General features: G+C 20.3%; 4 protein-coding genes across 8 annotated transcripts; 1 reads left to right on the top strand and 3 right to left on the bottom strand.

Annotated features, from left to right (window-relative positions):
- Positions 1-9: 9 nt before the first annotated feature.
- LOC108004359 (carbonic anhydrase 2) lies at positions 10-1,928 on the bottom strand. Its single transcript, XM_062077932.1, has 7 exons — positions 1,523-1,928; positions 1,417-1,455; positions 1,187-1,354; positions 964-1,117; positions 792-897; positions 499-726; positions 10-420 (listed from the first exon to the last, which is right to left on the bottom strand). The coding sequence occupies exons 1-7, from the start codon at positions 1,560-1,562 to the stop codon at positions 247-249; spliced, it is 909 nt and encodes a 302-aa protein (XP_061933916.1). The 5' UTR covers positions 1,563-1,928; the 3' UTR covers positions 10-246.
- Positions 1,929-1,939: 11 nt separating this feature from the next.
- LOC114577378 (serine/threonine-protein kinase 11-interacting protein) lies at positions 1,940-10,259 on the bottom strand. 5 transcript variants are annotated; one of them, XR_009830751.1, is made up of 21 exons: positions 9,893-10,082; positions 9,535-9,768; positions 8,508-9,036; positions 8,147-8,443; positions 7,855-8,048; positions 7,467-7,734; positions 6,975-7,376; positions 6,819-6,897; positions 6,582-6,756; positions 6,349-6,481; positions 6,083-6,256; positions 5,609-5,686; positions 5,054-5,189; positions 4,778-4,902; positions 4,546-4,683; positions 4,270-4,457; positions 4,105-4,202; positions 3,817-4,022; positions 3,438-3,739; positions 3,096-3,343; positions 1,940-2,483 (listed from the first exon to the last, which is right to left on the bottom strand). XR_009830751.1 is itself a non-coding variant. In XM_062077919.1 (20 exons), exons 3-20 carry the CDS (start codon positions 8,959-8,961, stop codon positions 3,149-3,151), a joined length of 3,642 nt encoding a protein of 1,213 aa, XP_061933903.1. In that variant the 5' UTR covers positions 8,962-9,036; positions 9,535-9,768; positions 9,893-10,259; the 3' UTR covers positions 1,940-3,148. The 5 variants fall into 5 exon arrangements, 4 of the variants coding, with proteins under 4 accessions (XP_061933903.1, XP_061933902.1, XP_061933904.1 ...); XM_062077919.1 differs by having other exon boundaries at positions 1,940-3,343; positions 9,893-10,259; XM_062077918.1 differs by having other exon boundaries at positions 1,940-3,343; positions 10,025-10,081.
- Positions 10,260-10,497: 238 nt separating this feature from the next.
- Positions 10,498-12,637, top strand: LOC107996762 (LDLR chaperone boca). Its single transcript, XM_062077897.1, has 5 exons — positions 10,498-10,810; positions 10,906-10,980; positions 11,131-11,291; positions 11,412-11,556; positions 11,684-12,637. Exons 1-5 carry the CDS (start codon positions 10,658-10,660, stop codon positions 11,765-11,767), a joined length of 618 nt encoding a protein of 205 aa, XP_061933881.1. The 5' UTR covers positions 10,498-10,657; the 3' UTR covers positions 11,768-12,637.
- Positions 12,101-12,615, bottom strand: LOC107996753 (mitotic-spindle organizing protein 1-like). Its single transcript, XM_017054955.3, has one exon. It carries the CDS (start codon positions 12,613-12,615, stop codon positions 12,367-12,369), a length of 249 nt encoding a protein of 82 aa, XP_016910444.1. The 3' UTR covers positions 12,101-12,366.
- Positions 12,638-13,289: the final 652 nt, after the last annotated feature.

The following is a 13,289-nucleotide window of genomic DNA, read 5'->3' as shown; positions in this document are numbered from 1 at the left end:
GAAACATTATTTCTTGTTTAGTCATTTTATTTTATACAATATAATACATAATAATACATATTATTTTTTTATTCGAATATTTAATTCTTAAAATTGAATAAATTTAAAATTTTAATTTAATTTTTTAAATATAAATATTTTATTTTTGTTTATAATAATTATTTAATAATAATTCTATAGTATTATTGTTATAATATCATTTCTATAATAGTAATATATTTTATTTCTTATAGTGTAAAATTATATTTAATGCCAAAACCATTCCAAATTCATAACATTAAAAATCGTTTTATTATATTTTTCAATTAAAGATGGATTTAAGTTTCTAACATATACTTTTCTAAGTCCTATTTGTTGCAATTTTCTGTAATTATTAGCTAATGTACCTTCTCCATTACAAAGTAATCTAAATTTATTTAGCTGCAAACAGATTTTTAATCAAAAAAATAAATTAATAATAAAATATCAATAAATATTAATTGCAATATATTAAAATACCTGTGTGAAAGATATTGGTACTGGCTTTGGAAAAATTATCCATGTTACTACTTCATTACATGGAGGTGTAGTTAATGAGCCCTTATAAGTATAAAATATATCTATATTTTTAGGTAATAATGAAGCCAAGGTTATAGACATATTTAATTTTACTTCTTTATTTAATTGTTGCACACTGAATAAATGATTTACAATGGAATATAACTTTTTGTTGTCTTTTTCCTGTAACTAAATGTAATCTTTAAATAAAATAATTTAATACTCAAAAAAAGAATTTTTTTTTAAAAACTTACTTGAAAAAAAATCCCTAAAACTACAAGACTATCTTTATAATTTAATGCATTAGATAAATTTGAATAAATTTTATTTTTATGAACTATATGCATTTCCATAGGATATCTAAAAGAGAAAAATAAAAAAATTAAATAAATAATGATCAAACTCGTATTTTTTTTCATATTTTACCTAACACCATTTAAAATATGCTCAGATCCTTTGTTATTTTTTGCACCCCAATGAAAATGTAAATGATCTATTTCATATTCTTGATTCACATTAAGTGAACCCCCAAATATATAAGGTAATCTTTTTTCAAAATGATTATTTATATTTATTACAACTAAAAAAAAATTTATTACAATTAAATATAATCTATTGTCATTTATTATTTTATATAAAATCATAATACCTGAATGGCCATTGTTTTTTAAATATAATGGATTCGGGAGAAAATCATGATAACCAATTGTTTCAAGTGCTGGCAAAGGAAGAGGTATTGATTTGAATGATGATATATGTATTGGAGATTGTAATTTTCCGCCACATAATTTAAAATTTTGAATCCATGTGTTTTGATCTGAAATATTATATTTATGTAAAATGAAAATATTATAAAAAATATTAGAAATTATTACATACCACATTTATTGTATCCAAAATGTCCAGCAATAATTGGTACTAAAAATATATTCTATTTTTAGCTATAAATAATATAATAAAATAGTATGAACATAATTGAACTTACTAGCTATTATTAATATTATAAATTTTATAGAACAGTACATTTTAATTGAATTTTAATCTATTCTATTTTACAATTTACTATTTTATATTGTCACGACTTAAATGATATTTAATAATGCTATTAACCATTAAAAAGTAATATAATAGGCACATACTTGAGACATTTTATGTATGCAACAAACGTACTAAGTTATTTCCAGTCATTTCCAACTGTTTCATTTACATATTACATGTTCTATTATCATCATCAATACAGAATATCTTGAATATACAAATTTCCACATATTTATTGTCTTAATTATAGCTATAGTCCTACAACACTAAATTTAAGTACATATTTGCTTTGCATATAGCATTCATTTTTAAATATATACTACTACTTTTTTTATATAATTTTTAGGACATAACATAACTTGGATAATGGATATCATAAGAATTTATTTACATATGTATACAAATAATCTTTGATCTTCATAATACAATAAGTTATCAATTATTTAATGTTAATTAATACAATATATAAATTAAAATTAATTTTAGTATTTAAACTAAGTATTAATGTCTTTGATCAATCTAATATAAAATTGTTCCTTATATTTCTCTCCTATAAATCATAATATAATATAGTTTTATGAATATACGTGCATATTAAATACTTCCATACATAAATGATAAAAATTAATATATCACAGATTAATATTTAATTATTGTTCATTATTATAACATTTATAACATTTATTTTTATTATAATATAAAGAAAATATATTTTTTGAATATTTTTGACGTTTTAATAATTTTAATATTTATGAAAAAAAATTTGTTTAATTTTCTTTACAATATAAAAACCATATAATTATAAAAATTTTCATTTTATTAAAAGCTATTTCAAATTGAATATCAATGAATATTATAAAGACGAATTTTTTAATTGTAAATAAAATACGAATATTAGCTTCAACAATCTAAAAACAAATAAATCATAGTTATATTATCAAGCGTTAATTATTTAAGATATATATTAAATTATTAATATAAAAATTTATTTGTATTAACAATCATTTTAAGATATAATATTTTAATATTAATAGCACCATTTGAAATTTTTTTGAATGTTTCAATAAAATAAATATTCTAAAATATTATTAGAAAGAATTTAAGATACTATTAAATATAAATATTTCAAATATCTATCAGAATTATCACAAATATAAGATAAATAAGATAGTTAATTTTTTAAATATTAAAAAGATTATTCACAATATTTTTTATACTTTTAAATATTTTTATATTACATTTCTCAATTTTATTGCATAAATATAATATTGTTTTATAAGTTGTAGAACAATATAAAATATAAATTATGAAATTGCACAAAATAATTGTTATTTATGACATATTTTTGTTATATTGTATGATTATATAATTATATAATATATTTTTGTTGGTCAAATATACTTTTTTTTTATCTAATAAATTACAAATCTTATATAAAAAAAAACTATAAGTCACTAATTTGTGCAAAATTGCATTAACTATCAATTTGATTCAATAAATTATATTCGTTCATAGATTACCTGATATATTTTCTTGGACTAGAATACTTTTCTAGTTATCTATATTTAATATTCTATTCATTTTCATAATCTTGTGATTTGCAAATTGTATTTTGTAAAGGAATTGAAAAAAGTTCCTCCCATGGAGATCGTATAGAAGTGACAACTATTTCTGCAGCACTCATAGAAACAAAATTTAGAATCCACGTTTCTTCCTGTCCTATTACTTCATCTAAGAAATTTAATGTCAGTGAAGAGTTATAATGTTCCTAAAAATACAAATAATGCACTTAAATATATGAAATTAGAATGTAATATTTTAATAATTCTATTTTCTATATTTATTAATATTTCAATACATACAACTCCAATCAAATTGCTCATTGCTTGTTCTTTTATTATATGTGGTGATTCTTTATTGCCTGGAAGAAGCCATTGCATGTTACACAATGCTAAGACAGATGTAGTCACTATTAAACTAGATAATTTAAGTTGAACTTCGAGATTTTGATATTTTAATATGGCAGAAGAAAATAATGCGAGGTGTCTAACAGTATCTCCATTTTGATAATTTTTACAATCTTTTAGTAATTGATACATTGAAGAGGTACAATATTCTGAGACTGTGAGTTCAACTTCTTCACAAATAGATGGTAATAAAAAATCTGTAATAGAAAATAATTAATTGAGTATCGATTATTGGATTTAAATTATTTAAATATCAAATAAACGCTTTTGTTACCAGTAACATAAACTAGAAAATTCAGTGTTCTTTGTAGATCTTGCAGAACGCATAAGAATGTAATAGTAGAATTCGGTTCGTCATTAATTTTGTTAGGTTGTTCTAATTCAATTAAAATACCTTGTTTGAATGGTATTGGTGAAAAACGTTTTAATCTATCTATCGTCCAACTAATTTCTTTATGCAACCAACGTTGTGGATTTTCTCTGTAATAATAATAGAATGTATAATTAATATAAATTTTTATAAATAAAATTCATATAAAATTAAATCTTATTTTATTATTACCCTTCTATTCCAACAATTTTAAGCACATATACTTTGAATGTAGATAAAACCAAACAACCAGGAAATGTTTCTTTTGTATTTTGCATTAAAATTTCTGCCTAAAGTTTCATCAGTGATTTAAGAATGAAATATAATAAATTTAAGTTATAGAATTTAATGTATTACCCTGAGAAGAAGAATGAGTTCTTCATTTTCATGTTCAAATATATTCAAAATGATATGTAATTTTATTCTATGATCTATGCTGTTGAAGTCCGTATAAGAATACTGAATATTACTGCTTATTAGATGTGATGTTTCTTCTTTTAACATTAACGGTTTATTATTACCAATTTTTATACTTTGAAGTAGTCCTAAAATTATTCATTAAATAAGATGTAGTTAATACATAGTTTAATGTTAAAACATAAAAAATATAATTTTATATATAATTATACTAACCACCTAGCATAGAAGTTAAATTTGTTACAGGTGTAAATTTTATTTCTTTATCATTACTATCAAGAGATTTTTCATCTGCATTAACTTGCTTCATTATTTTATTTTCATATGCAGTACATATGCTATCCGTTAAAGAACCTAAAAACAGTTTTATTAAAATGATCATTTTTACAATAAAAGTTGAATAATTTTATATATTTAAATTATATATTTATTAAAAATTTTAGTAAACCTGAAGAGCTACTCTCAGTTAAACCAGTTATAATTGGAGCTACATCGGGTATTGTTAAAAGAGATGGAACAATAGCAGTACGTCTTTCTTCTGAGGAACGCTTTCTATGAGGTGTAAGATGAGTTCTGTAGCAGTTAATATAATAAAGAAATAATAATTAATATAATAAATATAATAAAGAAAAAATTTATTGTACAATTAATATTTAAAAAATATTTTTTATAAATATATTAAATAATTGTATATACAAAAAAACATTAAAAAATTACACTTTACCTCGATGCATCGTCCAAAACTTCGATACTACTTTGACTTGGATTGCTTAGTACTTCTATATCACTTTCATATTTTTTATTTGATGTATTTGCAGATGGTGTAGATTCTCTTGATTCCTCTAAACTTGTAGCTGAACCTATAAATGATATAATAAAATAATAATCTAAATTTAATATATATTATTAAAACTATATATATTATATTTATATATATAATTTTAATATAACATATTCAATATATATTATTCAAAAATAATACTAAATGCTCATACTTTTTTTTTTGTTTTATTTTGTTTAAAAAATCATATTTTCTTTGCAGGTTCCTATATAATTCTTATAATCAGCTTTTTTAACATAATAGAACTGTTATAATTGTTTGTATTAAATGAATGTGTAATACAATTTTGTGAATACAAAAATAAAAATATGGGCCTAATAAAATTGTAAATAGTAAAGCAATTAATATTACAGCTTTATGTCTAACTATGAAGGTGCTTGAGAAAATAGTGCTATAATAAAAAAAGTGCTGTAATAAAATACTGTGGCTGAAGCTTACAACAGACTTGAGCTTGAGTGTGAGAATCGGAGTGCACCAGAGAAGTGGTGACGGATATAGCTCCACTCTCCATTCCACCTGCACCGGGATTAGTATGTTATAGTCCCAGTCAATAGTACAATGCATAGTAATGCAATCAGCAGTTACAAAATTAGTGCATTCACGTTCAAAAATTAAGAAATATTGTAAAACTTAAATATACTAAATATTACAAAACTCAATATTATAAACAAATAAATATATGGTTAATTTTTGTAGAAATTATTGTAGAAACCTCATAAAAATATATAATTCTTATATTTTATTTATTTTATAATTAATAGGTTTGAACACCATATAAATAAATAATAAGAATTAGGTTATATAAATAAACTCAAAAAATATATTATATTTTATTATTAAAAAGTTTTTTTCATCAAATATTTCGTTTATTTTTGAAATACATGCTAAATCTTATAGTGAGCTAATACTTACCAATACTAGAATAAGATTCAGAATGTTGTAAATTGCCCTTTATTGGATTTTCTGAATACTGATTTTTATTTATACATTCCAATGAATCTTCAGAAATATCATTTTCCATGTTTAAAATTGATAATTCGTCTGTTTCTATAACTAAAGTACTTTTACAAGTGGGACATTTCATACCTAATAAAATAAATTTTTTAAAATATTGGATCTATTGTAACTTATAAAATGTTTGTAATTTATTTATATTTATTATTTATTAGAAAATATACCTGATGTAGTAGAATTTATAAGAGTAATATATTCTAAATCTTGAGAAAAATGAGTTGAACATTTCATACATTTAAAAATTTTCAATAACATTGGTCTTTTTTTGATTTCTTCATTAATTATTTTTACTATTTCCTGCAAAATAATCAAGCAATATATTATTATTTATATGGTATTATATATGTTATATATTATTATTATATATTATCTATAATTGTATTTTTTTATTTCTTACTTTTGCAATATCTGATTTTACAAAATATCTTCTATTTTGACGATGTTCTCGTGTTGTATCAAAAATTATATCCACTGTGATTGGTTCACTTCTACCCAATACACATGATAATACAGAACTCATTGACCAACAGTATTTCAATTTTCCAGTAAGTGAATCTATCTCTTTAATATCACTACAATAATTAAATGATAAAATAACATCATATAATTTTTTAATGCAATAAAAAATACTTACTTTGATGTTATCATTAAAAATAAATTTTCTAATTCGTCTGCATTTTTTTTCTTTTGAACTATATATAATTTCCCTCCTTCTAGAATTTAAAAAGTAAATATTAAAATAATGATTTTTTAGCAGTATGTGTAATTTATTACTTTATATACAATATACCTTGTTCTGGATCATATAAAGGTTCAGATATATTTATAAGACTGCTTGCATTGTTGGTTAATATAATTTCAGAAATATTCTCTTCTTCGTTTAATACTTCATTTTCATTTTCTTTTTCATTATTGCTTTCATTAGTCTCTTTCATTAAAGATTCTTCGTTTGTTTCAATTTTCGTATTTTCCATTAAAAGAATAGCTGAATTTTCAGCACTTGCTACAATATTTTTAGAATCTAAATTTTCTATTGCAAATTCTGGTATTAATATCGGACATGAAGGCTGTAATCCCATAATATCTTGAACAAATGTCCCAGCATGACTACTTAACCACTTATCTTCTCCATATTTTTTTCGTATTTCTAAAATTTGTTTTTTTGTTTCTAAATGTCCTTTTGATGTTGTTTCTAAAATAAAATTAATAAAATTAATAAAAAAATAAAATAATGTTATATATTTCAGTATCAAAAAAAATAGAAATAAAATTAATTTTTTACCTGTTTTTAGTTCTTTCTTTTCTTGTTCAACATCTGCAATAATGGCTTCTTTTATATTAGATTTCTTTTTACTTTTAGAAAAACTTTTGTCCATATTATTTGATCCTGCTAATTCACTTGTAGATGCAAATAAACTACTAGAATTTAAAGAATCTGACATTGAGGTGTGAAATTTATTTGTTAGGAGTTTAGATTTAATAGCAAATAATCGATTTTCTGCAATAATTTCCTTTTCTGATTTTGATAGTGGTACATGATCTAAAACAAACTAAATCATGACATTTTTATTTATATTTATATAAAATATAATTATTTTAAATAATAATACAATAAATTTTATAATAATAATATAATTTTTATAATAATACATCATATCATTGCTATATACCTTGCTATTACTCAAACATGGATGTAAATGTTTTATAGCTAGTAATCGATATTTTGGATGATACGATAAGGGATTGCCTTCCAAGGATATCCATAACAAAGCAGACATTTTTTCTAAAGGCCACAAACTTAAATGTTCCATCACACAATTATATGATAAATCTAATTCTGTTAAACATTCCAAATTTTGTAAACCTATTTTAAGAAAAATAATTTATAAAAACTTTCTTTATCAATGTATTTATGCTCTTATAAATTGTATATATAAAATAATTAAACACAATAATTATTACCATTTAGATTTTCTATATAATTATTCTTTAGAACTAATACTTGTAATAAGTGTGATGCAGTTTCATTAAAAGTAGGTACTGTTTCAAGTTTATTATATCCAAGATTTACATATTTCAAATTTGGTAAACAAGATAATTGATCTGCAGATGTTATCAAATTATGACTTAGATCTATTATTTGTAGCCAAGGTACTAATTCTAAAGATATATCCAATTGTTCAAGAGAATTATGTGGTAATGCTAAATGTTTCAAAGAACTCCATATAAATCCAATACTAGCATCTCCTCCACAATTTGCTGTGTAAAAATAACATGTATAATATTGAATAATATCTTTTAATCAATTTTTAATTATATTTACCCAATAATTGTTTCAAAGTACAAACTCCTTTTCTACCAGCACAGATAATACTTTCAAGTTGACTTCTAACATCTTGGAGTCCTTTCACAGAATTAATATTGATTTTCTTTAATTCTAGATGTTTCAAACACCTAAATTTAGTAATATCAACAGGGATATTAGGATTGTTTGGACAATAAATCAATTTTAGGCCAATTGTCTTCTGTATAAAGTCATGTAAAAATTTCAAGTCGCGAAATATGTCAATTTTTGAACTATTGCATACTTGAAATGAAGCTTCTAAATCTTCAGATCCATCCACAATTAAAGAGAAAGCTGAATTTAAATTACATAATAAGGTTGTTGATAAAGACAGCTTTCCCACTGAATTTAAAACTTTGTCTCCATTTTGATGCAGAAGTTTTCCAAGCAATAATATTTCTTGCATATTGATTTCATCTTGAAAATTATTCATTTTTTATATTTTTATCTTATAAAAAATTTAAAAGATAATTTTTGGATTTATTCCAATGTATCTTCATATCAAAATCTGAAAAATAATAAAATTATATTATATTTTTATTATGTAATATATAAAAGAAATTAATAATCATTAGAAGTACCTTATGTTAAAATTTTTCATATAATAAGTGTTCTTTTCAATTTTGTAAAATATATATACAAATAAAAAAATATAATATAAATAAAATAAATATAAATAAAAAAAATAATAAAACAATATTATTTTTTTATATATAATAATACAAAAATTATTTTATTAATTCAAAAAAGATACTTAGATATTTAAATAAAATTTATTTTTATAAATAATATAATATATCTTACTTTTTTTTAAATCAATTATATTATCATCAATTAAAATTAATAAACAACATAAAAACAATAGAACACTAAATACAATTATTATTTATAGAAATTTCTAAAAAGTTTTATTTATACATTTTTTTTTAAATATTTTTTCAAATATTATAGAAAAAGATCTTTTACAAGATACTTTAATAAAATTAAAAGAATGACAAAAACTTACTAAATTGTCACTGCTTAGATCATTCAGTTTTGATCAATAACAAACACATACTTAAGTGACAAATGATGCAGGCAGTATAATTTCACGCATGTTATCACAAACAAGCAATATAAAAAAATATATCAATAATTAATAAATGTTTAATACTATGAAATGTTATCTATTATTTTGCTATCAAATAACCTTAATTTGCATTATTATTTTACATACACTTTCATCAAAAACAAGGAAATCCTAAAAAAATATATACAATTATTTCATTAATATTTCAGAATTACTGCGTGTTATAACTCAGTACAATAAAAATCATTTCAATCATTACAGAATAAAAAAAATAGGAAAAATGTTTTTGACCTACTTTAAATTCAATAATATAATTAATTATAATAATTTTTTTATCAGTAACGCGATAATTAAATCATATACCACGAACTTTAATAACTAATTTCTATTAAATTTTTAACGCGATCAAATAATGAAAATGACATACTGACTACAATTTACATCATCATATAAAACTGTGAACATTATTGTCTTCATTGTCATTTTTTATAATACGTCAGATGGCAACACTAATCGTTTTTCTCTATGAAATAGATATGATTTTACAAATTTATATTATTAGAATTATATTATTGAAATTAAATTTTAATTAAATATAATTTTTAAATAAATTTTCGGAAAAAAAATTTAATAGAACTTTATTGTGAGATATATAAATATTAAAGATATATTTTATGATGTTTATATATTTTTTGATATACAAAGACAATCTAAAAACATTTATTTTAAATTTAAAAAAAATTGATTAATTTGTATATTACTTTTATAATTAATTACGTCATTCAAAAAATTAAATTTAGATAAAATTTTGATTTTTTTAAGTTAGATTAATTTAATTTAAACTAAGATTAAATTTAGGGAATTTTTTTATTTTTAAGTTGATATTTTTGGACTTCATTTATCAAATACTGTAACGAAGAAATATAAAATGACAATAATGAAATTTAACCAGTAATTTTATTTTAGAACTAAATTAGGAATTTTCAAAACATAGTAACTGTTTAATAACCAAAAAATTTTAGATTTTAGATCGACATATTGATTTTTGCAATTTTCAAATATGAGAAAAGAAATTATTATTTATAGTATATTTTTATTAATTTATGTGAATGCAAATAATGATATAAAATTAAACAAAAAAAAATCATGGCGGGATAAAGACATACGCGATATGACTGATGCGGATTTAGAACACTTGTTAGATCAATGGGAGGTACATTAAATTTTATTTTATATTTTATAGTTATTATAAAAATTATTATAAAAATAAAACAAAAGTATTAACAAAATTAATTTTTTTATAATTAGGAAAATGATGAACCATTGGAACCAGATGAATTACCAGAACATCTTAGACCTAGTCCAAAAATTGATATATCCAAAGTATTGCATTTAAAATATTTTTTTAGACATTTTATAAATTAATCTAGCATATTTGAATATTGTATATTATATATTATATATTATATATTATATATATTACAGTTATATATCTTTATTATTTATATTTATATATTATAATTTTTTTCTTAGCTTGATATGTCAAATCCTGATAATGTACTAAAAATGACAAAGAAAGGTAAAAGTGTAATGATGTTTGTGGACACTAATGAAGATATGTCTGCTGAAAAAGCTGAAATGATAATGCGAATTTGGCAAACTAGTCTTCAAAATAATCATATAATTGCAGAAAGGTATTATTCTTTTTCATAAATTTTAATCTATAATGTATTATATATATATTTATATAATAAAAATAATGATACATAATTTTTATAATGTAATTATTTATAACATAATTAATTCTTTTATAGATATCCAATTGATCAAAAAAGATCTGTTTTTTTATTTCATGAAGGATCACAAGCTGTAGATGCTAAAAATTATTTTTTACAACAGCCAGAATTATCTCATGTAACACTTGAAGGCCAAACCTATTTTAGAGATCCAAAAAAGCAGGTATAAAAATATTAATATTAATAAATATAATATTTTCTATAAAAAAGAATAGAGAATTTTTAAGTTTAAAATTTAAATAATTATACATATACTGAAATATATTAAATTATTGTATTTTTTTTTTTAGGATGAAAATGTGGAAAAAATTAATAAAATAGGAAATAAACAAAATGTTAAGAAAGACAATGAGAAAAAAAAAGTGGAGTTGTGATTTATTATAACATATAAATTTTTTATAGATAGTCAAATATCTATAAAATATAATATAATATATTTTTCATTTGTATATTTTTGTATGTATATATATATATATATATATATATATATGCAAATAAGAACAATTTTTTATATAATCTTTTTTTTTGTTTATAGAAATATACAATTTAAATTATTTGTATTTAAATATTTTTTTACTTTATTATCTTAATAAAATCTTAACAAAATGTTTCTAAAATTTACGAATTATATACACAAAATAAATATGATTTATTCTATAAAAGAAAAAGTTTAATTATTATAAAAAAATAAATTTTTCATACAAATATTATTTGTTAATTATATTTTTATTGATTTTATTAGAACAATTACAAATTTTAAAAATATATTTTAAATAAGAAAAAAAAATTAATAGTGGTTCATTATTAACATTAAAAATAACGGAGATAGCAACAATTGATAATCTCATAAATAATATTAAAAACAATTAAATATTTTATTGTTAATCACATATTAGCATATATATAAAAAGTGATAGATTAGATTAGATTTCATTTCATTCATTAAATTATGTAAAATTCTTATAATGATTAATTATTTATTTAAACTAGATTTACTAGTAGAAGAATCTAGTTGATTAATGCTATCCATAGCTCTCACTTCTCTTTGTAATTCTTTTACTACATTTGCAAGTGCATATGGATTTACACCATTCTCACATAATCGAATGCATATACTTAATGTTGTTGGATCCAAATTTGTATTTAATAGCTTTGAAATTTGATAAAGTGTTTGGAATGTTTTACGAGCAGCATTTATTTGATGATGTACAGGTTCTGGCATGCTGCCTCGATTTCTTTCTTTTCTAAAACAAGTAAATACTTTGTAATATTATTGAAATAGGTTATGTTTTTTATATAGAAAAATTATTTTAAGAATACGTACTCTCCGCTGTGAGACAGTTTGACGGTGGGACTATTACTATTAAGTTACAATTTAAAAATAAAATAATGAACGTAGATAGCAAAATAATATTTAATTTGTATTTTTTATTAAAATTCTCATTTCTTCGAATGACTTAATATCACTATTTCAAAGAGCTTGTTTCTATAACAACCGTTTAAAAGTCAAAGTTACTATAAAAAAAAATTGAATTTAATTGCTTTGAAGATTTATAAAAAAAAAAAAGAAATATTAACTTCATTTGTAAAATTTATTTTAAAACTATAAACAAAATTATTTATATTATCATAATATATATTATTATGCTATTATTATTTTTTTTCTTTATTTTTAGAAAAAGAAGAAGTAATATTTTATTTTTTAAAAAATTATAATTAAATAATATTATATATATTATAAATATATAAATATATTATAATTTATATGTTATATAAATTAAAATTAATAATATAAACATATAAATTATATAAATTTATATATTCTATAATATACTATAATATACTGTAATTAAAAAAATAATGCCAAAAAAAAAAAAAATATAAATGTAACTTTTA

The sequence above is a fragment of the Apis cerana genome, linkage group LG8, assembly GCF_029169275.1.
Source record: "Apis cerana isolate GH-2021 linkage group LG8, AcerK_1.0, whole genome shotgun sequence".
Taxonomy (NCBI): Eukaryota; Metazoa; Arthropoda; class Insecta; order Hymenoptera; family Apidae; genus Apis; species Apis cerana.
This window is presented reverse-complemented; position numbering and strand designations above follow the sequence as displayed.